The following is a 25111-nucleotide window of genomic DNA, read 5'->3' as shown; positions in this document are numbered from 1 at the left end:
CATGTTGTATAATCTGTCTGTCTCACTTTCCTCTTCTGCGGGATAATACCTACTACGTAAAGTTTTAGGATGACATGAGAAAATATGTATAAATCAGAAGGAACATACCTCTTATCAAAAGTCCTCAGTATGTATTATATTGCTAAATATAATTGATGGGCATGTGGTGAGGAGACTGATAAATAATTGGGAGTTGGGGTACTTTCTAAGAGGTGCAAGTGGGACCTGATACACAAAGCATAAGTATATGGAGTAGATTGGGAGGGGCCTCAGTGTTTGGAGAAGGATTGGGAGGACATCAAAGCAAACCTTTGGTAGACTGTGTGAAGAAAGATAGCACCTTGATATTCAATAAAACTGTTTTCCAAAGTCAACAGCCATGAGTATTGTAGGTTGCTTTTTGGATCAATGAGAAGAATCTCAACTGTTGCTTCAATAGTGGTTCCTCAAATTGCCTGATAATCAAACTTACCTGGGAAACTTCTTACAAAGACACATTCAAAGTTCTGTGTCCTCCAAGGTGGAAATTTCCATGGTGGTATAAAAGGAACAAAACTATGTGTTCACTGCTATAACCCCAAAACCTAGAGCAGTGCCTGGCATATGTAGGATATTCAACTAGTGCTTGTTGACTGAACCTCCTTTATTTTTTCCTCCTTCCTGTCTTCCTTTTGTTTTCCCCAAACACATAGGACATTCCCCTAACACCTGTGATATGCTCTGTGACTGTCCTGCATCTTCCCAGGGGTGGATTCTGTGTGGAGAAAAAAGTCACTTTGTCTTTGATGGGATTTAAGGGGGCATGGTCAGGCCTGCTTGCTCCAAACTCTTCCTCGCTGTTTGCCAGCATACCAGCAATGTCCACATGACAGCTATTCCATGTTGAGATCATGTGTTTCCTGAAAGCCCCTACTGCTACTACATAATGCATTGCACTGAGAAGGAGAGCGACTGGGTGAAATCACGTTAACCCTCAGCTTCTCACTCATTTGCACAGATTAGGCCATGAGAAGGCTTGCTGCCACTTTGAGTAGCAGAGGGGCCAGGTCCTGAAGGAATGAGACAGGGCAGTATTGATGGGAAAGAGCAGGAAGGAAAAGTCCCAGGGCTTAGGGGTGGCAAGCTAGGAGGAGTACCCAGAAAGATGGCTGGTGTGGAGGAAGCTTTTGGGGGATGGTGGGGTTAGTGGTAGTGATCATTTGACGAGTACGGAGAGGTGTTCCCACTTAAGAGAGACTTTTCCTGAGCAACACTTTGAGTCAGGTTGGTAGGGTGTTATTAATGGCTCCAAGTGCTTGGTACATAGTTGACTCACCTGCTGAAACACTTGCTGAGTTAGTGGTTCAATTTCACAGACGTTTTTAAGCCTTGGGTATGCAGAGACTGACCTCTGTGTGACTGTCATGGAGCCTGGCATTCCAAGAAGACAGATTCACAGGTTTTCACCCTTTCTAGCACTATGTGAGCTCTGATGATTGTTTCCTCGTGTTAATTTAGTGGTTCTTCCCCTGACCTTGGGCATTTTCCCACACACATGCACTGAGCAGCACTTAGCTGAATGTTTGAGGGGGACCTTCTGCAGGTCTTCAAGTTTTCCCAGGGCAGCTCTCATGTCTTTGGTGCTCTGCCCTAGGCACTCTAGCTACCTTACTCTCCAGTCTCTCAGCTGTCTCCTCAGTTCCAGGATACCTCCACAAAGGTGCCTCTTCCCTGCCCTGTGACCTGAAAAAACTTCTTCCAAAGAGTATACTGGGGCAATCATTGGCTCACATCATTTATTTCCTGTTTCTTGGAGATCACCATTCTTCATTGTCTAATTTGTTCTAAGACTCGCTGTTTCATGTATTTGTCTTTTTGTTGTTGTTGTTTCAGAGAGGAGAATAAATCTGGTCTTTCTTACTGCATTTTGGCCAGAAATGGAAATATATGAGTTATTCTTAATGCTTTTGTTTCCTACTCACTTTTGGTTTTAATTTACATTTCTCCAGTGACTAATGATGTTGGATACTTTTTTATATGCCCATTGGCCATGTGTATATCTTTTATGATGAAATGTCTATTCAAATCTTTTGCCTGTTTTTTAAAAACTTGTGTTGCTTATATTTTTATTCTTGAGTTGTAGGAATTCTTTGTATATCTCCCACCTTTTAAAATATGTAATCAGTTTAGTAATCAATTTATTATACAGACTAGCTCCAGGGAGCAATTGGATCTTTAAATCTACACAAGTATTTCTATTAAATGGATTTTCACCCTTATTTACACTTAGACCTAAGCGATTAAGAGCATAAGAAAAATAAGAGCTAGTTTGGGCAGACACTGAGCTAGCTGCAAGAATGTTTTTTTTTCATACCCCAGTGGCCCCTGGAACCACAGTGAGACAGAACTGTTCACTCCCCTGGAAAGGGGGCTGAAGCCAGGGAGCCAAGTGGTCTCACTCAGTGGGTCCCATTCCCATGGAGCCCAGCAAGCTAAGAACAATTGGCTTGAAATTCTCACTGCCAGCACAGCAGTCTGAAGTTGACCTGGGAAGATCGAGCTTGGTGGGAGGAGGGGCATCAGCCATTACTGAGGCTTAAGTAGGCAGTTTTCCCCTGACAGTGCTAAGGAGATCTGGAAGTCTGGACTGCACAGAACTCAACACAGCACAGCAAAGCGGCTATGGCCACACTGCTTCTCTAGATTCCTCTTCACTGGGCACGGCATCTCTAAAAGAAAGGTAGAAGCCCCAGTCAGGGATTTATAGATAAAACTCCCATCTCCCCTGGGACAGAGCACCTGGGAGAAGGGGTGGCTGTGGGCACAGCTTCAGCAGACTTAAAACATTCTTGCCTGCCGGCTCTGAACAGAGCAGCAAATCTCCCAGCACAGCTCTTGAGCTCTGCTAAGAGACAGACTGCCTCCTCAAGTGGGTCCTGACCCCCATGCCTCCTGACTGGGAGAGACCTCCCAACAGGGGTCAACAGGCATCTCTGCCTGTTGCAGGAGAACTCTGGCTGGCATCAGGATGGGGCACCTCTGGGACAAAGCTTCCAGAGGAAGGAGCAGGCAGCAATCTTTGCTGTTCTGCAGCCTCCACTAGTGATACCCAGGCAAAGAGGGTCTGGAGTGGACCTCCAGCAAATGGCAGCAGAACTGCAGCAGAGAGGCCTGACTGTTAGAAGGAAAACTAACAAACAGAAAGCAACAACATCAACATCAACGAAAAGGACCCCCACACAGAAACCCAATCCAAAGGTCATCAGCCTCAAAGATCAAAGGTAGATAAATCCATGAAGATATGGAAAAAACCAGCACAAAAACACTGAAAATTCCCAAAACCAGAATGCCTCTTCTCCTCCAAATGATCGCAACTCCTCCAGAAAGGGCACAAAACTGGATAGAGAATGAGTTTGATGAACTGACAGAAGTAGGCTTCAGAAGGTGGGTAATAACAAACTCCTCTGAGCTAAAGAAGCGTGTTCTAATCCAATGCAAGGAAGCTAAGAACCTTGACAAAAGGTTACAGGAACTGCTAACTAGAATAATCAGTTTAGAGAGGAACATAAATGACCTGATGGAGCTGAAAAGCACAGCATGAGAACTTCATGAACCATACACAAGTATCAATAGCTGAATTCATCAAGGGGAAGAAAGGATATCAGAGATTGAAGATCAACTTAGTGAAATAAGGCATGAAGACAAGATTAGAGAAAAAAAGGAACAAACAAAGCCTCCAAGAAATAAGGGACTATGTGAAAAGACCAAACCTATGATTATTTGGAGTCCCTGAAAGTGACGGGGAGAATGGAACCAAGTTGGAAATCACACTTCAGGATATTATCCAGGAGAACTTCCCCAACCTAGCAAGATGGGCCAACAATCAAATTCAGGAAATACAGAGAACACCACTAAGATACTACTTGAGAAGAGCAACCTCAAGACACATAATTGCAGATTCTCCAGGGTTGAAATGAAGGAAAAAATGTTAAGGGTAGCCAGAGAGAAAGGTCAAGTAACCTACAAAGGGAAGCCCATGAGACTAACAGCTGATCTCTCTGTAGAAACCCTACAAACCAGAAGAGGGTAGGGGCCAATATTCAACATTCTGAAAGAATTTTCAATCCAGAATTTCATATCCAGTCAAACTAAGCTTCATAAGTGAAGGATAAATAAAATCCTTTCCAGACAAGCAAATGCTGAGGGATTTTGTCACCACCAGAAGAGCTCCTGAAGGAAGCACTAAATATGGAAAGGAAAAACCAGTACCAGCCACTGCAAAAACACACCCAAATATAAAGACCAATGACACTATGAAGAAACTGCATCAACTAATGTGCAAAATAACCAGCTAGCATCATGATGACAGGATCAGATTTACACATAACAATATTAACCTTAAATGTAAGTGGGCTAAATGCCCTAATTAAAAGACACAGACTGGCAATTGGATAAGGAGTCAAGACCTATTGGTGTGCTGTATTCAGGAGACCCATCTCACATGCAAAGACACACATAGGCTCAAAATAAAGGGATGGAGGAATATTTACCAAGCAAATGGAAAGCCAAAAAAAAAAAGCAGGGGTTGCAATCCTAGTCTCTGATAAAACAGACTTTAAACCAACAAAGATCAAAAAGGACAACGAGGGCTTTACGTAATGGTAGAGGGATCAATGCAACAAGAAGAGCTAACTATCCTAAATACATTATGCACTCAATACAGGAGCACCTAGATTTATAAAACAAATTCTTAGAGACCTACAAAGAGATGTAGACTCCCACACAATAAGAGTGGGAGACTTTAACACCCCACTGTCAATATTAGATCAACGAGACAGAAAATTAACAAGGATATTCAGGACTTGAACTCAGTTCTGGACCAAGTGGACCTAATAGACATCTACAGAACTCTGTACCACAAATCAACAGAATATTCATTCTTCTCAGCACCACATCGCACTTATTCTAAAATCGACCACATAATTGGAAGTAAAACACTCCTCAGCAAATGCAAAAGAATGGAAATCGTAAGTTTCTCAGACTCAAATTAGAACGTAAGATTAAGAAACTCACTGAAAACCGCACAACTACATGGAAACTGAACAACTTGCTGTTGAATGACTACTGGATACATAACGAAATGTAGGCAGAAATAATTGAAACCAATGAGAACAAAGACACAACATACCAGAATCTCTGGGATGTAGCTAAAGCAGTGTTAAGGAAATTTATAGCACTAAATGCCCACAAGAGAAAGCAGGAAAGATCTAAAGTCAACATCCTAACATCACAATTAAAAGAACTAGAGAAGCAAGAGCAAACAAATTCAAAAGCTAGCAGGAGACAAGAAATAACTAAGATCAGAACAGAACTGAGGGAGATAGAGACACAAAAAACCCTTGAAAAAAATCAATGAATCCAGGAGCTGGCTTTTTGAAAAGATTAACAAAATAGTTAGACCAATAGCTAGATTAATAAAGGAGAAAAGAAAGAAGAGTCAAATAGACACAATAAGAAATGATAAAGAGGATATCACCAGTGATCCCACAGAAATACAAACTACTGTCAGAGTACTATAAACACCTCTATGCAAATAAACTAGAAATCTAGAAGAAATGGATAAATTCCTGGACACATACACCCTCCCAAGACTAAACCAGGAAGAAGCCAAATCCCTGAATAGACCAATAACAAGTTCTGAAATTGAGGCAGTAATTAATAGCCTATCAACCATAAAAGCTCATGACCAGATGGATTCACAGCCGAATTCTACCAGAGGTACAAAGAGGAGCAGGTACCATTCCTTCTGAAACTATTCCAAACAACAGAAAAACCCATCACATTTGATGTACTAATAGCTCCAATCCATATAAATGTTGTCCAGTTAAACTTAGACCTTAAAATACAGGATGTGGGTAGAGTTTAATCTGGTTGGTCATAATTTTTACCTAAGATGTAGCTCCTTTGCAATAAAATGAATACAGAAACAGCTTCAGTTCACTTTGCTTTTCATAACTGTTTTGAGTAGAGATGGATTCTACTGAAAAACAATCTCCTACAGGTGAGTAGAGCTTTTCTCTCCCATCTAAGCACACATCATACCCACCACACCTCACTGTTATCCAAATTTAAGTCAATGAGGAAAGCTTTTAGTCTCACACCTAGGCTATGCCTGTAGAACTGGCTTGTCACACACACACTTCTCTGCTAGGAGGCAACGTTGGTACAGAAGTACAGTATTTCTCGTCTGTTGTTACAAGTATGTACAACATGCAGCAATGCTGTATCAGATTGTATGTACAGGGCAGGGTGAGGTGTATACTCATAGAAGGCACTAAAATGGAAATCAAAAGAATTTGCTCTCTCTTTTTTTTTTTTCAGGACTGGGCCTTGCTCTGTCACCCAGGCCAGAGTGCAGTGGTACTATCATGACTCACTGCAGCCTTGAATTCCTGGGCTCAAGGGTACCTCCCACTTCAGCATCCTGAGTAGCTGAGACCAAAGGCACATGCCATTATGCCTGGCTAATTTTTCATTTTTTTTTGTAGAGACAGTGTCTCACTATGTTGTCCAGGCCAGTTTTGAACTCCTGGGCTCAAGCAATCCTCCTGCTTCAGCCTCCCAAAGTGTTGGGATTACAGGTGTCAGCCATTATGCCCAGCCTAAAAGGACTTTGTCTTTCAGAGTGCCCCTGTCTTTATTTGTAGAGGTTATTCAATTTCTTTAATTACCTGGCGTCCTTTGAGTCCATCCCTGAGCTATTCTGTTATACTTTTCTCTATCCTTTCTGTAGATCTCAGCAACCTCATTCACTAGAGGATCATGAGGATTGGAATCATACAATGGGGAACAAATGGAAAAGAGTACTTTCGAAATAGTGCTGGAGACAACTGTGACCATAGAATATCAAGACACATGCTGCCATTACTGTTACTATTTGGATTATACATTCTTGTAAATGCAACCTTAGGGGGTTTAAGGGAGAAGTCTGTTGGGAAATGAATTGCAAGAAAAATATTACACGCTGATTGGGACTGTCATTTCGCCTCTTATTGCAGCTTGCCTGTCGGACGTGCCATCTCCAACAGGACCGGCTGAACACTGTGCTGGGCGGGGGTGGGTCCTGTGCCAGGTCATTCAATTCCTTGTGAGTTCTCTTTGGAGCTTTGGTGGGAGGCAAGTGGTGCTCCCTCCAAACCCTGGGGCCAAGATGAGGACAGGAAAGGGGTGGGCGAGGGAGCCTGAGGCCACTTCATGATCACCCACGAGCGGGAGAAAATGGGGATTTGGGGTGAGCGGGTCTGGGGAGACACGATGAGGGCTGGGGCTGCCTGCTGAGTGGCCACCGTGTCACTCTGGATGACCTCTTTATGCACTGCAGCAGCTTAACTAACTCCCTTTTCTCTGGTAATATTTGTTGCTTAAAAGAGGATGGCTTTATCATCTTTCTCTTAATTAATATGTTAATAGTTAATATGGCTATATCAACTTTCTCTTGGTTAGAATATTTCTCTATATCTTTCTCATATAGTAGATATAAGTATGTAAACAAACAGGCATATTTCAGGCTCAGGCATATAGAATTGATCGTAATATTAACCATACTATTGTGGGTCTGTTTTATGTGTATGTAATCTGTTGTTTTTGCTAGCTCTTACTCATTGTGCCTTGGCTGTTTAGTAATTTTGTACCACGAGCTGCTTCATGGTTTGTAATTTTACTTGCAGAAATTCTCTTTAGCTAGCTTAAAGATGGGGTCCTTCAAAGAGAATTTTCCACTTCTTCTAGGTTTATGAGAACTGTTAGTCCAGGGGCACTCTAAATTAAATGTTCAGCAAGACTTCTCCAATTCTCTCAGGTAGTATAAATTCAAGCTACAAACATGCATAAAGGCTAGATTTCTCTGGTTTTTAGTATTTAGAAGGCTGTTTTTTTGCTCCCTTCTGCTTAGCACTAAACTTTGAGCTCATAGATTTTCTTTTCTCTGGAGCTGGAGGTGAGAAGGGAGAGGTGAGGGGTTGGAGACTAATATGGCTTTATTTCTAGTTCTTTCTAAAATAGATAGTTTAACCCGTTATGATCCCAACCTTTTTTGTGGCAGATCTCCTGTTAGACACAGTTTAATTTTGCTGACCAGTAAAGATTCAATGATGGGAATCTCGCTCTCTTTTAACATACTCCACAACGTGGGCAGACCCTGGGCTGTGTCTCTGGTGCCTTTGAGGTCATAAAATACAAAGCTCAATCTCCTCTTCCTCGCCTCTCTCATTTGACAAATGGCCGGCTCCAGGCCTCTCGCAACTTACCTACAGTGGCTCCTCTTCACTTAGACCGATTTGAGAATTCCTTACTTTCTTACTTTCATGGGCTCTTTTCAGATTTTTTTTTTTTTTTTTTTTTTTTGAGACAGGGTCTTGCTCTGTCGCCCAGGCTGGAGTGCGGTGGCGCAATCTCAGCTCACTGCAAGCTCTGCCTCCCAGGTTCACGCCATTCTCCCGCCTCAGCCTCCCGAGTAGCTGGGACTACAGGCACCCGCCACCACGCCCGGCTAATTTTTTGTATTTTTAGTAGAGATGGGGTTTCACTGTGTTAGCCAGGATGGTCTCGATCTTTTGACCTCGTGATCCGCCCACCTCAGCCTCCCAAAGTGCTGGGATTACAGGCGTGAGCCGCCGCGCCTGGCCCCTTTTTTAGTTATTTTAAACAAGACAATCTGTTAATGTATTTAGCTCACCACCTTACTGGAAACAATCTAAATTTAGTAGATGACACTTCAAACTCTGTTAAATTGCTTCTGTATGCTTTTTCCTGTTAAGTAATTATATCTCAGTATATTGCAGTCATGAATATTTGTTTTTTAGAAATTCCAGGATATGAATTTGTTTTTTATAAATTCCTAAATTCCAGGAAAGGACACTGAGAGGGTGGTGTGCTCTGGTTGGTAAAAGCGGTAAACATTTTAGTTCCAAGCTTGAGTCAGCTTCTTTAAACGGATATTGCAAAGTTTTGGAACAGATACCACAAACTCCTTAAATCTATCAGCTTGAAACTGCCCATGAAACTGCCCATTTTCTATTTTTAGCTTTTATTTCCATTCAGTTTATCTTTTGCATTTACTTCTGTTGTTTATATTTCTGCTTTAGTAGCTTTCTTCCAAGATCAAAATCATACAAACAAGCTGTAGCGGGTTGAGTGCCCCTGCCCCCAGAGATATGTTCACCCGGAACCTCTGAATGTGGCCTTATTTGGGAAAAGGGACTTTGCAGATATAATTAGGCTAGGAATCTCAGGATGAAATCACCCTGGATTATCTGGATGGGCCCTAAATCCAACGACAAGTGTGTGTCCTTATATAAGAAAAGAGACAGATAGGAAAGAAAAAAAAAAAAAACAACAGAAAAGATGATGTGAAGATGGAAGTGAATGAAGCAATGAATCTATAAGCAAAAGAATGCCGAGGGTTTCCAGCACCCACCAGAAGCCAGGAGAAAAGCCAAACCAGGTTCTCTCCCAGAGCCTCTGGAAGGAGCCAACCCTACTGCCACCTTGATTTCATCTTCAGGCCTCTTGAACTGTGAGAGAATAAATTTCTGTTGTTTTTTAAAGGCACTCCATTTGCGGTCATCTGCTATGGCAGCTTCAGGAAACTAATCTACAAATTTATAAATTTTCTCTGCCCCAGTAATTTTTAAAAGTTTGCAATCTAGTTTTCCATCAAGCATGACCAAAGAATGACAGTCAGATGAGAGAACTGGATTAGAACGTCTCTGGAGGTTGGATTTCAAGAGTTTCCTGGTTGTGAGAATCAAATACACTGTGTGTGCTTAAAGCATTTAACAAATGTGAGACTTTCCGTAACATGACCATTGCTTTTTTAAGAAGTCTAGCACTCATGATCAGTGCTGACCATCAGCTCCTGCTTTGTTCTCAACTACAGCAGTGGTTTTAATGTTTGACATTTCCACCTGTCTTTCCTTTACTCCCTGCCCTCCTCCTTCATACACACTGAAATTAGCTCTCTGAAACTTCTCAGAGCAAGTCTGAATTTTGTAGAGAAGTAGTTTTGTCCAATGAAGAGTAACAACAGAACAAATAGCCCCTGGAATTTGTCTACCAAATTATAACGCCCCTCACCCCAACAATTTTGGATACTTTATCATCATAGCAGCTCTCTGAGATAGGTATTGTCATGAACATTTTATATGTAAGGGCAGTTTTTCTCCAGTTAGTGTCAAAGTACTGGAGCTGGAAGGAAGTTTGGAATTGCTGGCCTGTTTCATCAATTGATTAATTAAACAATTTTTAAGTAAATATAATGTACTAGACTCTAAGATGCTCTGGGGATTCAAATGTAATCACTCTATTCTAGGCTTCATGTGCTGATGAGCAAAATAATATATCACTACTAGCAATAGTGTAGCAATTTTATAGCACTAATAAATTTGAAATTTTAAACCATTATTATAAGTAGGAATTTTTATACACCCCAAGTGAAACAGTATAAATCAATAAAAATGTGTTCTAAAGCCCTATTTATGTTTGTTATAAAGTAAACTGAGGCACAATAAAATTTCAGAGTTTTTTTGAGGAAACAATGATTCATGAATGGGACAGCTCCAAACCAGAAGTGGCTTAGGAGCTCCATGGAGGGAACACAAGAGGGCAGCTTTTATAGGATGAACATAGAAGTAAAGCAAAGAAAATATTTGATTGGTTACAGTTATACAGTTGCCTTATTTGGTCTATCCCTTTGGAAAGTCCCTAGTTATATAAGTTTGTTGGCTACTTCTGATTGGTTGAGCTTAAGTTCTGTTTTTAATATAGGCATTTATAAAATATAGCTCAAGTTTCACTTATGCTTGTAAATCAAGCAAGGTTATGATGAGGCATAACCAATTTTGTCTGCTCAAGGATTCTTCAGGCCTGGTTTTCATTTTGTTTACTTTAACATGTTAGTACCTGTAAATTTACTTCTTTCTTTTTAACCGCTGCATAGTATTCCACAGAAGAATGTACCATAATGTATTTGCTCATTCCTCTGTTGATGTTACCAATATTTTGTTGCAATGGACATCTTTTTGTATAAATGCCAAAGTATTTCATTAGAAAAATTATACTAGAATAGAAGTAGAATTGGTGAGTCAAAGGATATTCACATTTAAAAGTTATTATATAGATTACAGATGGTCCTGACTTACAGTGGTTCAACTTATGATTTTTCAACTTTATACAATGATGTGAAAATGATGCACATTTTGTAGAAACTGTGCTTTGAATTTGAATTTTGGTCTTTTTCCAGGGCTAGTGATAAGTAGTATGATACTCTTACCTCATACATTCAACATTTATTATAAAATAGATTTTAAATTAGATAATTTTGCCCAACTGTAGGTTAGTGTAATTGTTCTGAGCATGTTTAAGCTAGGTTAAGCTATGATGTTCAGTAGGTTAGGTGTATTAAATGCATTTTTGACTTGATTATTTTCAACTTATAATAGTTTTATCAGAACACAACCTATTGTAAGTCAAGGAGCATCTGTATATAGATACTGTCAAATTGCTAAAAACACTCTTATCAATTTATGTTCCTATCAGTATTATGAGCATACACTTTTTTCAGAGTTCTCACACAATATTATTCATCTTTAAAATTCTGTCAATACAAAGCTAGAAAAATGACTCAATGTTATTTTAATTGGTTTGTGGGGAGGGCAGAAGAGCAGGTTAAGGGAGACTTCCACTTTGTTTCTTCACATCTAATGGGAGACAAATCTGCATGACCTGGGCTAAAGTGTACTGAGCCAGTCTGAAACAGGGCTGCAAAGCCTTTGGCAGATGTCAGCATTCTTGAAACACAGAGGCTCTTCAAGGCTGTTCCTAGTGGAGTTTTAAAACTGTGGTTTAAAAACAAGGATTACTAATTGCATTGATACTAATATAGCCAAGACTTGCTCTTTTTTGATTAATGAATGCATGGTATATCTTTTCCCCTTTCTTTTACTTTCAATCCACCTGTGTAATTGAAGTTGAAGTGAATTTCTTATAGATAGCATATTGTTGGAACATGTTTTTATTTTTATCCCCTCTGCAAATTTCTGTCTTTTAATTCGTATATTTAGACCACTTACATTTAAGGGAATTGTTGATATGTTAGGGCTTATATCTGCCCCACTACTTTGTTTTCTTTTAGTTTCCTCTATTTCCTGTCCCTCTGCCTCTCTTTTTTGTACCTTCCTATGGGTTAATTGAACATGTTTCAGGATTCAATCTTAATTTATTTATTTTATGTTTTTAAGTTGTAAGAGGGAGGATCTAGGAGGAGTGGGGCTTTCCACCATGGCTGGAGCTGGAAGTTGTTGAGTAAATTATTTTTTATTGTTGTAAAATGTACATAACACAAACTTTATCACCTTAGCCATTCTAAAGTGTGCAATCAGTGGCTGTGTAGGGAGAAACTCTCTCAAACTGTGTCTTTACTCTCACACTACAACAATCAACACAGAAGACTTCTATGACCAAATATGTTGGCGGTTGGGGGGTTGGTTGCCACACTTCAAGCAGTGGACACCAGCTGAATGTCCTCCAATTTGATTCTTACACTATCTACCTAGAGATGGCGTCAGATCCCATGGGTTGGGTCTCAGTCCCCAAGACCGTCTCCTCTACACGAGTTGCAAGTCTGGGCCTCTGAAACTTCTGACCAACTAGCTTGAAGTTGAGATTCCCAGGAATCCCCTCTTTGGGTTTGATTAATTTTCTGGAGCAGCTCACAGAATTCAGGGAAACACTTAAATTTATTTGTTTATTATAAGGAATATTACTAAGAATACAGATGAAGAAACACGTAGGGAGAGGCATAGGGGGAAGGGATGCAGAGTTCCATGCCTTCCCTGGGCTCCACCCTCCAGGAGCCTCCATGTGTTCAGCCATCTAGAAGCTCCTTGAACCCAGTCCTCTTGGATTTTTATGGAAACTTCATGACATCAGCATTCCTTCCCCCAGGGTATGAGGCGAGGCCCTCATCGGGGAGACTCTTAAGACCCACAATCAGAAAGACAGGGAACATTAGAATCCTGCCTTGGGTCAGGTAAAAGGAATGCAGGAAAGAGATTATTTCCTGAGGCCTGCCCCTGAGACCTAACACACCCAGCATTATAACAAAGACTGTAACAAGGGATATGGGAGTTATGAACCAGGAACTGTGAAGGAGAACATCATCGACTGTGCCAGATGGAGCTCAGATGTCCAGGAAGGGGCTGACTAAAATGCATTATTTGAATATCATGATGCAGAAGATACATGTATCTATATATCTATATAGCTAGATAGATGAAAACAAATATGTATATTTTCTATAATGTTCTATTACACAAGAAGTTTCCCAAACATTTATTTACATTGTTTGTTTATTCCCAAATATTTATATTTCCCAAATACGACAGCAAGGAGACTGAGAAATCACAAAGGACAGATGAGAGCGATGTTACTTAATGCCGCAGAACAGGACATCATTTAAAGGAGTTACTCAAAGTGTTTCAGTTACTGCCATTATGAACTCCTAAGCCCCTCAGCAGTGTGGGTGGTAGGGGGTAGGTGTTGAGGTTAGCAGCACCCACAGGCTTCTCTTCCCACAGGATATGCTATGTAGTGAATTGGCATCAAGACTGGAGGAAGGTAACTGTTTCCAGAAAACCACCTTCAGGCCATGGTTTGGAGTAGTCTCATTGAAGTTTACAGAATCAAAAGTTACAGATAATTAGAAGGCATTGAAATAGAGACCTGTTTTCTTTTTTCTTTCTTTTTTTTTTTGAGACGCAGTCTCTGTCACCCAAGCTGGAGTGCAGTGGTAAGATCTCAGCTGACTGCAACCTCTGCCTCCCGGGTTCAAGTGATTCTTCTGCCTCAGCCTCCAAAGTAGCTGGGACTACAGGCTCACCCCACCACACCTGGCTAATTTTTGTATTTTTAGTAGAGATGTGTTTCCCCACATTGGCCAGACTGGTCTCAAACTCCTGACCTCGTGATCTGCCTGCCTCAGCCTCCCAAGTGCTAGGATTACAGGCGTGAGCCACTGTGCCCAGCTGACCCAGTTTCTACGACCAGTTTAGCCACAAAGTAGACATGTAACTGGAGGAAAGTGACTTAACCTCCTAGGGCCTCAGCTTCCCATATTACACACCCCTGGGCTGGGAATGATAGGAGGTATAGCGGGGTTGAGCTGGATAATACAAGATTCCTTATAGCTCTAGACATTTATGATTTAACATTTTTTATGGATTGCTGCTGCTGCTTTTTTTTTTTTTTTTAAATGTCAAATTCTTGTGTGTATAAGGCCTTGATTCTTTCAGGCCTGGGTTGTGTTGATTTATGGGCATGAGCTAATTCCAGATGACTCATTCTAGAAGCGATTGTGTAAGTATCCTTCACTTAGCTAAACATATGCAACATATTCATCTAATATAACATATGTTCTCTCAGAACATGCTACTGGCCAGAGTTATTAGATTTTGTTCATACCCTAGATCCTGCTGTATTTTATAGCACTTCAGAATAACAATCACTCTTTTAAAACCCTTCTACCCACCTTTGCTGTTTCTGTAAATACACCTGTCATTTACAAGCATCTGGCTCTTTCTATGCATTCTTCCTCCAGAAATCATAGTTTATAGATTTGGAAAATGCTTGGCCTTCATTTTCCTGTTACAGACTGGCTTAGGTGTCCCTCTTGATTGTTCTTCATGCATTCAGTGTATTCATTCATTTCTTAATTCATTAAAAATATGCACCATGCCAGGTGTTGGGGACATTGCAATGAACAAGACAGGCATGGCCCCTGCTCTCATTCAGTCATGTCTAGGGGTAAAGATAAACATTGGATAAGAAATAATTGGTGTGCTGACTGTTAAGAAGAACTACAGTGCTATACAAGCTGTATGATCATACTGGGCTTTAACTAATTCCTTGGGAATCAGATTTCTAGATGAAGTGGCATTTAAGTTGAAATCTGAGTAGTGAGTAGGAGTTAGCCAGGCAAAGATGAGGAGGGGGACCACTCCAAGTTGAGAGAACAGCTGAAATGAGAAAGTCCATGGAATATATATATATATTTTTTTACCATAAGAAGGTCACACCAGCCAGAATGGAGAGAGGGCTGGGGAGGGTGATTTGACCTGAGTCTAGAGAGGTAGGCACAAATCAGACCAGGATGCTTATGGCAGGCCATGCTAAGGATTTTGGACTTTATCCTCATGGAAGTTGGAAATCATTAAGAGTTTAAAGAGAGATATGATCAAATCTGATATTTTCAATAAAGCTCATTTGGCTGTGATGTGGCAAGTGGGCTGGAGGGCAGGGTGGTGAGAGGAGACGCAGGAAGCTCAGTTGGGACATTCCTGCTGTGGTTCAGATGAGAGCTATGTGGGCTTGGACTAGGGCAGTGTGTCCGCTTCAAGGGGAAAGAGTTTGGTGTTTTGTGGAATTTGGGGAATGAGGGAATGTTTCATGAAGCCGAAGGGGAGAGTGTTTTTAAAAGGAGGACATCATTGACTGTGCCAGATAGAGCTGAGATGTCCAGGAAGGGGCTGACTACACTGGAATGCATTATTTGCATATCATGATGTGGAAGATTTTTTTTGGGGGGGGGGGCAGAGTCTTGCTCTGTCGCCCACACTGGAGTGCAATGGTGTGATCTCAGCTCACTGCAACCACTACCTCCCGGGTTCAAGCGATTCTTCTGCCTCAGCCTCCCGAGTAGCTGGGACTACAGGCCTGCACCACCACGCCTGGCTAATTTCTTGTATTTTTAGTAGAGTTGGGGTTTTGCCATGTCGGCCAGCCTGGTCTCGAACTCCTGGACTCAAGAGATCCGTCCACTTTGGCCTCCCAAAGTGCTGAGATTACAGATGTGAGCCACCGCACCCACCCAGGAAGATATTTTTGACCTCAGGAAGAATACTTTTGGTGGAATGATGAGGGTGAAATCCATACTGTGTGGCTTAAGGAGTGAACGGAAAGAAGAAGAGGAGGAGAGAGAGGTAGAGAGAATACACCTCTTTCCAGAAGTTTGGCTCTGAAAGTAAAGAGAAAGGGTTAATACTAGATGGTAACAGTAAGTAAAGAAAGGATTGTAGTTTTACAGTTTTGTGTTTTTTTTTTTTTTTTTTGAGGCAGAGTCTCACTCTGTCGCCAGGCTAGAGTGCAGTGGCATGATCTTGGCTCACTGCAGCCTCTATGTCCCGGTTTCAAGCAATTCTTCTGCCTCAGCCTCCCTAGTAGCTGGGACTATGGGCACGTGCTGCCGCGCCTGGCTAATTTTTTTGTATTTTTAGTAGAGACGGGGTTTCACCATGTTGGCCAAGATGGTCTTGATCTTCTGACCTTGTGATCTGCCCACCTTGGCCTCCCAAAGTGCTGGGATTACAGGAGTGAGCCACTGCACCCAGCCAGTTTTACAGTTTTTAAAATGGGAGAAGCTTCCACATATTTAGATGCTAAAGGAAGGAACAGATAGGAAAGATTTAAGAATCAGGAGAGAAAGAGACAATAGCTTAAGATTCCCGACTATGGGGTAGAGGAGAATGCTTAGAACCAAGGTGGAGGAATTGGTCACTTGTCACATTTGCTGACATTTTACTGACATTTTCTGGCTGGATGTCTGTCTCCTTCACTGGGCTGTAACCTCCTGAAGGTGAAGGCTGAAATTCTATTTGATTTTATATCCCTAGCACTTAGTGTAGGACTTAGCACAGTAATGTGCCCTCTGAGTGTTTGGCTGGGCTGACATGTCACTTGTGGTAGGAAGGTCTCTACATCCTTAAGGATATAGACTGAAGGCCTTCAATGCTTAGGAAGCTGGGGATTGACTTGAGGTAGGGCTTCTTGGATAGATTTTTTAAATGAGAACTATGGAATGGCAAAGTTGTCTGGCCTGTTAGGTTAGTAACTTTGGCTGTTTATGCCTGATCCAAAGGCCTAGGCTAAAATAAGTCATGGTGGAGATAAAGAGCAACCTACAACATGCAAGTCAAGAACTACCACAATGAATTCCCTCCTTCTTAGCTATCTCCTTGGTCTAGAAAGAAAGATGAACCCTACAGCAGCACCCCACAAGAAGAGAAACAGTGCTCACTCATTTGAGTCTACTTCTCATCAGATCTGACGCAACTTATCTGCACAGGCCATGAATGGAACAATGAAAAAATGACCTGAAATCTTTCCCCACTCAGCTGCTGTTAAATTTAACACAGACATAAAAATTAAGAAATTGAGTGAAACAATTATGTTGCATTTGTATTTTTCTTCTGCACTGCCATTAATATTGGTTGGTAAAAAATTATTCCATACTTATTTCCATGAATTTTGAAAAGACTTAAAACTGCCTGATACTTGGGTGATATTCTTCCAGGAATGAGAAAATGAGACAGAAATGGCCTTTGAGTGTTTTCAGGAAGGGAAAATGGAAAATGAAAGCTGGACTAAAAGGTGTTACAAAAGCAAACTAGTTCATACTTCCAAGAAATGAATATGCTAAGATATTGTTTGCTGATCAACATTTATTAAACATTTACTGTGTACCACTGATCTAGGCTCTTGGCCAGATATGAGCAACAAAAAGAAAATAGTATAGCGCTTGCCTTCCAAAATCTAGCGCAGTCCTAGAAAGAATTCGGGTTTCACTAAGGCTACTTACGGAGAGAGTTCTCTAGGTTCTAGCAATTAAGGCAGGCACCCACACAAAGACTCAGTTGCAAATGGGTAGAAAGAATGATTTTTATTAATCAGCCCAATATCTTAAAAATCCCAGTGTAGCCTTCTTTGATAAAAGACAGAGTACATGACTTAGAGGCTTAAGAGGGGTCCTCTACTGCCCATTCTGGATTTCTGTTTTGAGACTTGGATGTTCTCAAGTGCTTCCAGAGGAGATTCTGACGCCTACCAGTAGCCTAAAAACTCCAGGCCTGCTCCCCTCACTGCCCCCACTCCTGGGTGGAACACAGAAGTAGAAGATGCTATTCAGCTCAGTGGCCCTGCCCACCATGCATTTGACCCTGTGAATGCCTGTGGCTGGCCGTTCAGGTTAGTTCTTCTTCCCTCCTCTCCCACACCATGGAGACACAGGAAGAGAAGGAAGATACATGTTTTTCTCTAGTGCTGACACTAGAGCCCGAGACTCCGGCCTTGCATGAGGCCAGATGGGCTAAGGTTTCTATGCTGGGTTTTTCAAGATCTCCCCAGACCCTTCCAGCAAATTCCTCTTTTTACTCGAGGAGGTTTTGGAAACAAATGAGTAAGACAGACATAGTCTCTGTAATAAGAGAAGAATGGTGAGTCAAGGACACCTGAAAAACAGTAATAGCTAAGGTCAGGCAGAATAGAAGGGAAAAAAAAAAAAAAAGAAAGAAAAGACAAAGCAAAAAGAGCTCTGGAGACACAGGAGAAAATGAAGCTCAGATGTCTGGGAAGCTGAAAGCTTTAAGAACGAGGTAGCCACAGTCCTGAGTATGATAAGGAGCACCAATAAGGTAAGGGCTGACGATGCCTTTTTGGGATTCAGTGTGTGGAGGTTGCTGGTGGCCTTCGTGACAGCAGTTCCAGTGGATTGGTGAGGAGCTGGATTGTCATAGAGGAATAAAGTTAAGAAGTGGAGAGGAGGAATAAGGGAAGCAAAGAAACTTGGCAGATGAATAAAAAGAGGATAATTGCTAGAAGAGGTCATCATCTCAGGTAGATTTCTATTAGGACACTGTTTCAAGGCCTAGAAAAAAGGTGTGCTGTGCGGGCGAGAGTATCTAAAACCTTTACCAGAGAAGACTGGAGGGCCTCTTTGGGAGATTAAACTCTCTGTTACCTGGAGATTCACCAAAGACTCTGAGGCTGAGAGGACCAGTATACTGTGGAACTGATTTCTGAGACCACAGTTGGAAATTGTGTGTTCAGAGTCCTTAGAAGTCTGAAAAGGCCTTTATTTTTACAGCCACACTTGAATCACCATTTGGCTGTAGAATTCTCCCTCAGAATTCTCCCTCAGAATTCTGTAAACATCACCCCATTGGGTCTCCTGGCACTTCATTTCCAAATGAGAGGGCAATGTCCACTGGTTTCTTTGCCCTTGGTGGACACCTGATTTTGGTGAAGGGGTTGGAGTGTCTTTTGTTGGGAGAAGTGAGTATGAGGAGGGTGGGGGAGTGGTCTGGAAGTTTGTAGGATTTCTTGTAGGATTCTTTTCTGTCATTTATAAATTTCATCAGATTATCTGTAACATGGCTTTTTTCAGTATTCCTGCCCAACAATCCTTAGATTCTTTAAATATGAAATCTAGATTTTCTTCTATTGAGAAAAATGTTAACTTATTCTTGATCATTCCTTCATTTGTTTTCTGGAATTTCTGTTACATAGAAGGTATCATATATTATTCTTCCTGTTTCTTAATTTTCTTTCATAACTTCTCTGTTTTTTAGGAGATTCCTTAAATTGGTTATCTGTTTCACAGATGCCTGGTGTGGTTTTTGGCATATGATTCTGCTACTTAAGTTCTCCACTTAAGTTTTTTTGTTTTGTTTTGGCGCCCATGATTTTTTTGGAAAAATCCTTTTGTTCTCCCATTACCCCTTTTCATTTATATGACACCTTCCTGAAAATTACCCCTCCCTTTGAGATTTAAATAAAATGTCTGGCTCTTCATCCCATTCTTGATGGGAAATTTAATGCCTCCCCTAACTCCTGTTGTGTTTTTTTTTTCTTTTTCTTTTCAATTCCAAGAGGTTTTGTACTTGGTCCCCACCTAGGTCCAATTTTCTTTGTCCTCGACTTCCTAATTGTACCTCTTCTTAGAGTCTGTTCTTATAGCCTGTCCTGGTGCAGACATAGAGCACATCTTTTTCCTTTGTGTTCCCCAAATGGCATTCTTTCATTCCATTCACTTTGTATGGACACACTTTGCTGAAGGTCTGAGGTGGTGAAAAGGGTGGCGTCACAGCTCTCCAGAGAGCATTCATGTGTTTTAAAAAGTCCTCCATCTGCCCCATTACCAGGGATTTGTCACCTACCACCTTACTAACAAGGCTCCTCTTCTGTCCTGTTGAAGGAAGAATCACTAATGGATGCTGCTAGCAGGGCTTAGTACCTAGGTGATGGGATGGTCTGTGCAGCAACCTGCCATGGCACATGTTTACCTGTGTAACAAACCTGTACATCCTGAACATGTACCCCTGAACTTAAAAGTTGGAAATCAAAAAAGAGAAAGGGCCTCTGTTCTCTGCCTTTCTTATCTTCCTGTTTTCAGACAGAACTCCCTTTACCTGAATTCTAAAGTCCTCTTTGTTTCTATCTGATATTTAAGTCAAAAAGATGTTGCCACACCTGTTCTCTCCTTCAGAGAATTCAGGTTCCTGCTATTATAATCCCTTTTTATTCCTTGATGCACTAAATTTCTTTTTCTGAAAATTCTTCCTTGTTTTCTTTACTAAATCTATCTTGTGGAAAGATATCTTTGCCCTGATTGTTCAGCTTATTTCTGGCAGCTAATTTTTCCCGTATGTCTAATGTTTCTTGTATAAGAGAAAATAGATGGCTTTTATTTCTAATCAGAGGTCTATTTTTCTCAACGTTGGCAACTCCTGTGGGTTCCCTAAGCAATTGTGCATCTCAGGGTTCAGTTCTTTCTGGTGGTTTCCTGCTTTCTTTTCCTATGGGAGGCTTACGTAGAATTTATTTAACATGCAACAAATATGCAACCTTCAGCACTAAAATATGCACATAACACGAAATATGTTTACAATATGGATAAATCCCACAATCATAATGGTAGGAGAAAGAGGCCAGATACAAAACAGCATATGATTCCATTTATACAAAATTTAAGAGTAGGCATAACCAGTCTATGATGATACAGATTAGAGGAGTGGCTATCATTTGAGTGGATGTTGACTGGGAAGGAGTTAGCTAGAGTCCTAGAAATGTTCTATATCTTGATGTGGGAGGTAGTTACATGAATGTATACCTGCGTAAAAAAGTCATAGAGCTATACATTCAAGATTAGTGCACATTACTCTATGTAAGTCATACCTCACTTTAAAAAATGTCATGTGATGTTGTCTAGAACTAGGGAAGGAAGAATTTGAGAGACCTTCTTGATTTGGAGAGGAAAACAATATTTTGAGGGCAGGTGTTACTTGGAAGAATTGCTTTACATAGCAGTCTTTTCTTCCTTTATCCTACCAGACATTTCTCCAACTAGAATAAGATGTGGTTACAACTGTCCTCTTGCTGTTTCCTGAGAATTGCTTAGTTGTTTCCTACACAGAATTTTAAACGTTGTGGTAAATACAAGTTCAAAGTCACATTGCCAGTGCTTCAGAAACTTATAATCTAGTTGGAGAGACAAGACTAACATGAAAGAGAATTTAGTGTTGCTGTCTTTTTTTTTTTTTAAGTGCAAATTTTGAGGCACAGAATTCTCCAGGGATTCAGGAGAAAGAGCACTCAGTGGGAAAAGGAGGAATTGATTTTAATGAAGCGGGGAGGACTTAAGGTGAGTTTTTGAAAATACATGGGCAGGCACAATGCCAGCTAGTTCTTCACTGTATTGTGTTTGTTTAAAGAACCATAGAGCACCTGCTTGCTAGAGCTGAAACAGTGACTGGGCAAGACAGGATATTTATCAAACTGGGGAAAATAAACCAAGTGGCATACAGATGTCTCAAGAGATTTAGACTTGGATTCTGAATTCCCACTAGTCAGAGCCCTCAGGGTTGAGAGGACAGAAGTACAGTCAGGGGAGGGTAGGGATCGGGAAGGAACAGAGGCAAGGCCTAAACTGTACGCCTCGTTGGGAAATACTATACAGAGGTCTTTTCTTTTACAATAAAGCAATTCGTATTATATTACAAAGAAAACCAACATCTGTGTTTGTGACAGGATGACTTACAGAAGGATACAAAAAATTAGGGAGTGATATATTAAGTTCTCCTTAATATTTTCTCCTCTTACACTACATTCATGTTTCTGCAAAAACATACACGTGCTTTCAGACACACATATGTATGAACACACATACATACACACACACACTTCATACTCCTGTGCTGGTGGGGAATTCGGAGTTTATCTAAAGTGCACACTTCATACTCCTGTGCTGGTGGGGAATTCGGAGTTTATCTGAAGTGCACTTTGCTAGGCTCTGTGGGTGGAGCTGGGAGGGTAATAGAAAGGTTGGCAGATATATGAAGACAACTGAAATTCATATCAGCAGGCTGAGTGTTCATGTCGCCAGAAGTCTGACTCACCTGCTGTGCTTTTGCCTGCTGTGCTCTCGTAATTACTTTCGGAAAGGTTTTCTGGCTACAATAAAATCTGATTAAATTTGTTACCAAGCAAATTGAATTGTTCAGGCTGCAGCCTTTCTAGAAGTTTTAAACATTATTTAAAAGAAGATTTCAACCTCACTCCATTTCAGCTTTCTCTGAGGAGCTGCTCTTGTGCTGTTTGGCCCCTGCCTACTCGGAATGGAACAAAGGTATGGTGTGCATTGTTTTTCTACTGAATTTAAGATATTTATTTTTGATGGTTTGTCTTCATGTCTTCTGTAACTAGGTATAAGAATTGAGAGTTCTTGCTGGGGGATGGGGAGGGATTTATGATGTTAAAACAATTTTCAAATATATAGTATTTGCCATCTTCAGAACACCTGATTTACAATTCACTCAGTTACTTGGGTATAGAACTTGCTTGTATTGCACCCTGCTTACCCTTGATATTCTATCTGCTGGAGCCCTCTCTGCAACCCTGTCCACTTTACCCAACCCCCTTATCAGCAACACTGCCTTTTCTGTATACTTATTTTTCCTGTGGCTGCTAGCAGATCTTGTTTTTGGAGCTTTCCTTCTGTCAAGACATTACTTACTGCTTTGCTTAGGTCTCAGAAAGCTTTAGGATCCAGAGAGATACTAAAGGCTGAAAGGGCATGGAAGACCCAGGGTTTGGACTTGAGGGGTGCTCTGGATTAAATGGTACACTGAATTCATGGATCAAAAGTGCAGTTAGTCTTAAAGCTCCAATCAATACAATGTTGACTACTTCATGGGGTAAGTAAGATTTTTGTGGGCTGGTTAGAACTTACTTGCCATTTGCAACTTGTTTTTATGGGAAAATATCAAGTGCAGTATAAAATAAACATTTAGACCACTACATAGTCATAAGGGGGGGGTGCTTTCTGTAGTATATTTAATTAAACATATATTATTATAACATTTTGCTAAGTTCTAGTTCTCAAGTAAATATAAAGCTGTTCTAAAGATATTTTAGGAGTGGTGACATGTTTAAATCTCAGGTTTATAAAAAGAGTTGTAAGAATGACTGTTGTGGGCCATTAGTTTCAATGTTGATTTATTCTCTCAACAAATATTTGTTGAAATCCTCATGTGTGCTAGGCTGTGGGGGTGCAACGGAAACCTAACACAAACTTGGTTCCTTCCCTTGCATAGCTTACAGTTTTCTAGGGCACACAGATATTAATCAACCAGCCTCATAATTAAAAATGAAATTATTGGCTGAGCACGGTGGCTCACACCTGTAATCCCAGCACTTTGGGAGGCCAAGGTGGGTGGATCACAAGGTCAGGAGATCGAGACCATCCTGGCTAACACGGTGAAACCCCGTCTCTACTAAAAATACAAAAAAAAAAAAAAATTAGCCAGGCGTGGTGGTGGGTGTCTGTAGTCCCAGCTACTCAGGAGGCCGAGGCAGGAGAATGGTGTGAATCTGGGAGGCAGAGGTTGCAGTGAGCTGAGACCGCACCACTGCACTCCAGCCTGGGGCACAGAGCAAGACTCCATCTCAATTTTTTTTTTTTTTTTTTTATCAGTTTGAAAAGTGATGTGAAAGAAAAAGACATAGTACTGCGAAGCTGTGTCACAGTGGGATTTGACCTTATATGGGGAGTCACGGAATTCCCAGTGGGGCTACTGATTGAACTGAGACCTAAAGTATAAGGTATTGGGGGAACCTGCCCCCAGTATTTCAGCGTAGTTTCTTTCTATTTTCCATAAGTGTCGGCCGGCTGAGAAATAAAGGGAGACAGTACAAAGAGAAGAATTTTACAGCTGGGACGCCAGGGGTGACATCACGTATCAGTAGGACTGTGATGCACGCCTGAGTCTCAGACAAGCAACCCTTTTTATTAAGGGTTTCAAAAGGGGAGGGGGTGTAAGAACAGAGAGTAGGTACACAGATCACATGCTTCGAAGAGCAAAAAGCAGAACCACTGATAAGGGTCCAACAAAGATCACATGCTTCTGAGGGGACAGGGCAAAGGGCAAAAGCAGAACCACTGATAAGGGTCCAATAAAGATGACAGGGCAAAGGACAAAAGCAGAACCACTGATAAGCATCTATGTTCAGCAGTGCACTGCACGTATTGTCTTTTTTTATTATTATTATACTTTAAGTTCTAAGGTACATGTGCACAACGTGTAGGTTTGCTACACATGTATACATGTGCCATGTTGATGTGCTGCACCCATTAACTGGTCATTTACATTAGATATATCTCCTAATGCTTTCCCTCCCCCTTCCCCCACCCCACGACGGGCCCCGGTGTGTGATGTTCCCCTTCCTGTGTCCAAGTGTTCTCATTGTTCAATTCCCGCCTATGAGTGAGAACATGCGGTGTTTGGTTTTTTGTCCTTGTGATAGTTTGCTGAGAATGATGGTTTCCAGCTTCATCCATGTCCCTACAAAGGACATGAACTCATCATTTTTTATGGCTGCATAGTATTCCATGGTGTATATGTGCCACATTTTCTTAATCCAGTCTATCATTGATGGACATTTGGGTTGGTTCCAAGTCTTTGCTATTGTGAATAGTGCCACAGTAAACATACTTGTGCATGTGTCTTTATAGCAGCATGACTTATAATCCTTTGGGTATATACCCAGTAATGGGATGGCTTGGTCAAATGGTATTTCTAGTTCTAGATCCTTGAGGAATCGCCACACTGTCTTCCACAATGGTTGAACTAGTTTACAGTCCCACCAACAGTGTAAAAGTGTTCCTATTTCTCCACATCCTCTCCAGCACCTGCTGTTTCCTGACATTTTAATGATCACCATTCTAACTGGTGTGAGATGGTATCTC

General features: G+C 41.1%; 1 protein-coding gene across 1 annotated transcript in view; it reads left to right on the top strand.

Annotated features, from left to right (window-relative positions):
- LOC129039569 (cytidine monophosphate-N-acetylneuraminic acid hydroxylase-like) overlaps positions 1 to 25111 on the top strand; it is a 129601-nt gene that overhangs the window by 30246 nt on the left and 74244 nt on the right. The window contains exon 2 of the mRNA XM_063665882.1: positions 22433 to 22492. Coding sequence (XP_063521952.1) covers positions 22482 to 22492 — 11 coding nt within the window. The 5' untranslated portion in view covers positions 22433 to 22481. The remainder of the gene's footprint in view (positions 1 to 22432; positions 22493 to 25111) is intronic.

Source organism: Pongo pygmaeus, chromosome 5, assembly GCF_028885625.2.
Source record: "Pongo pygmaeus isolate AG05252 chromosome 5, NHGRI_mPonPyg2-v2.0_pri, whole genome shotgun sequence".
Classification (NCBI taxonomy): domain Eukaryota; kingdom Metazoa; phylum Chordata; class Mammalia; order Primates; family Hominidae; genus Pongo; species Pongo pygmaeus.
The sequence above is the reverse complement of the archived record's forward strand: the minus strand, read 5'-3'. Positions and strand labels throughout refer to the sequence as shown.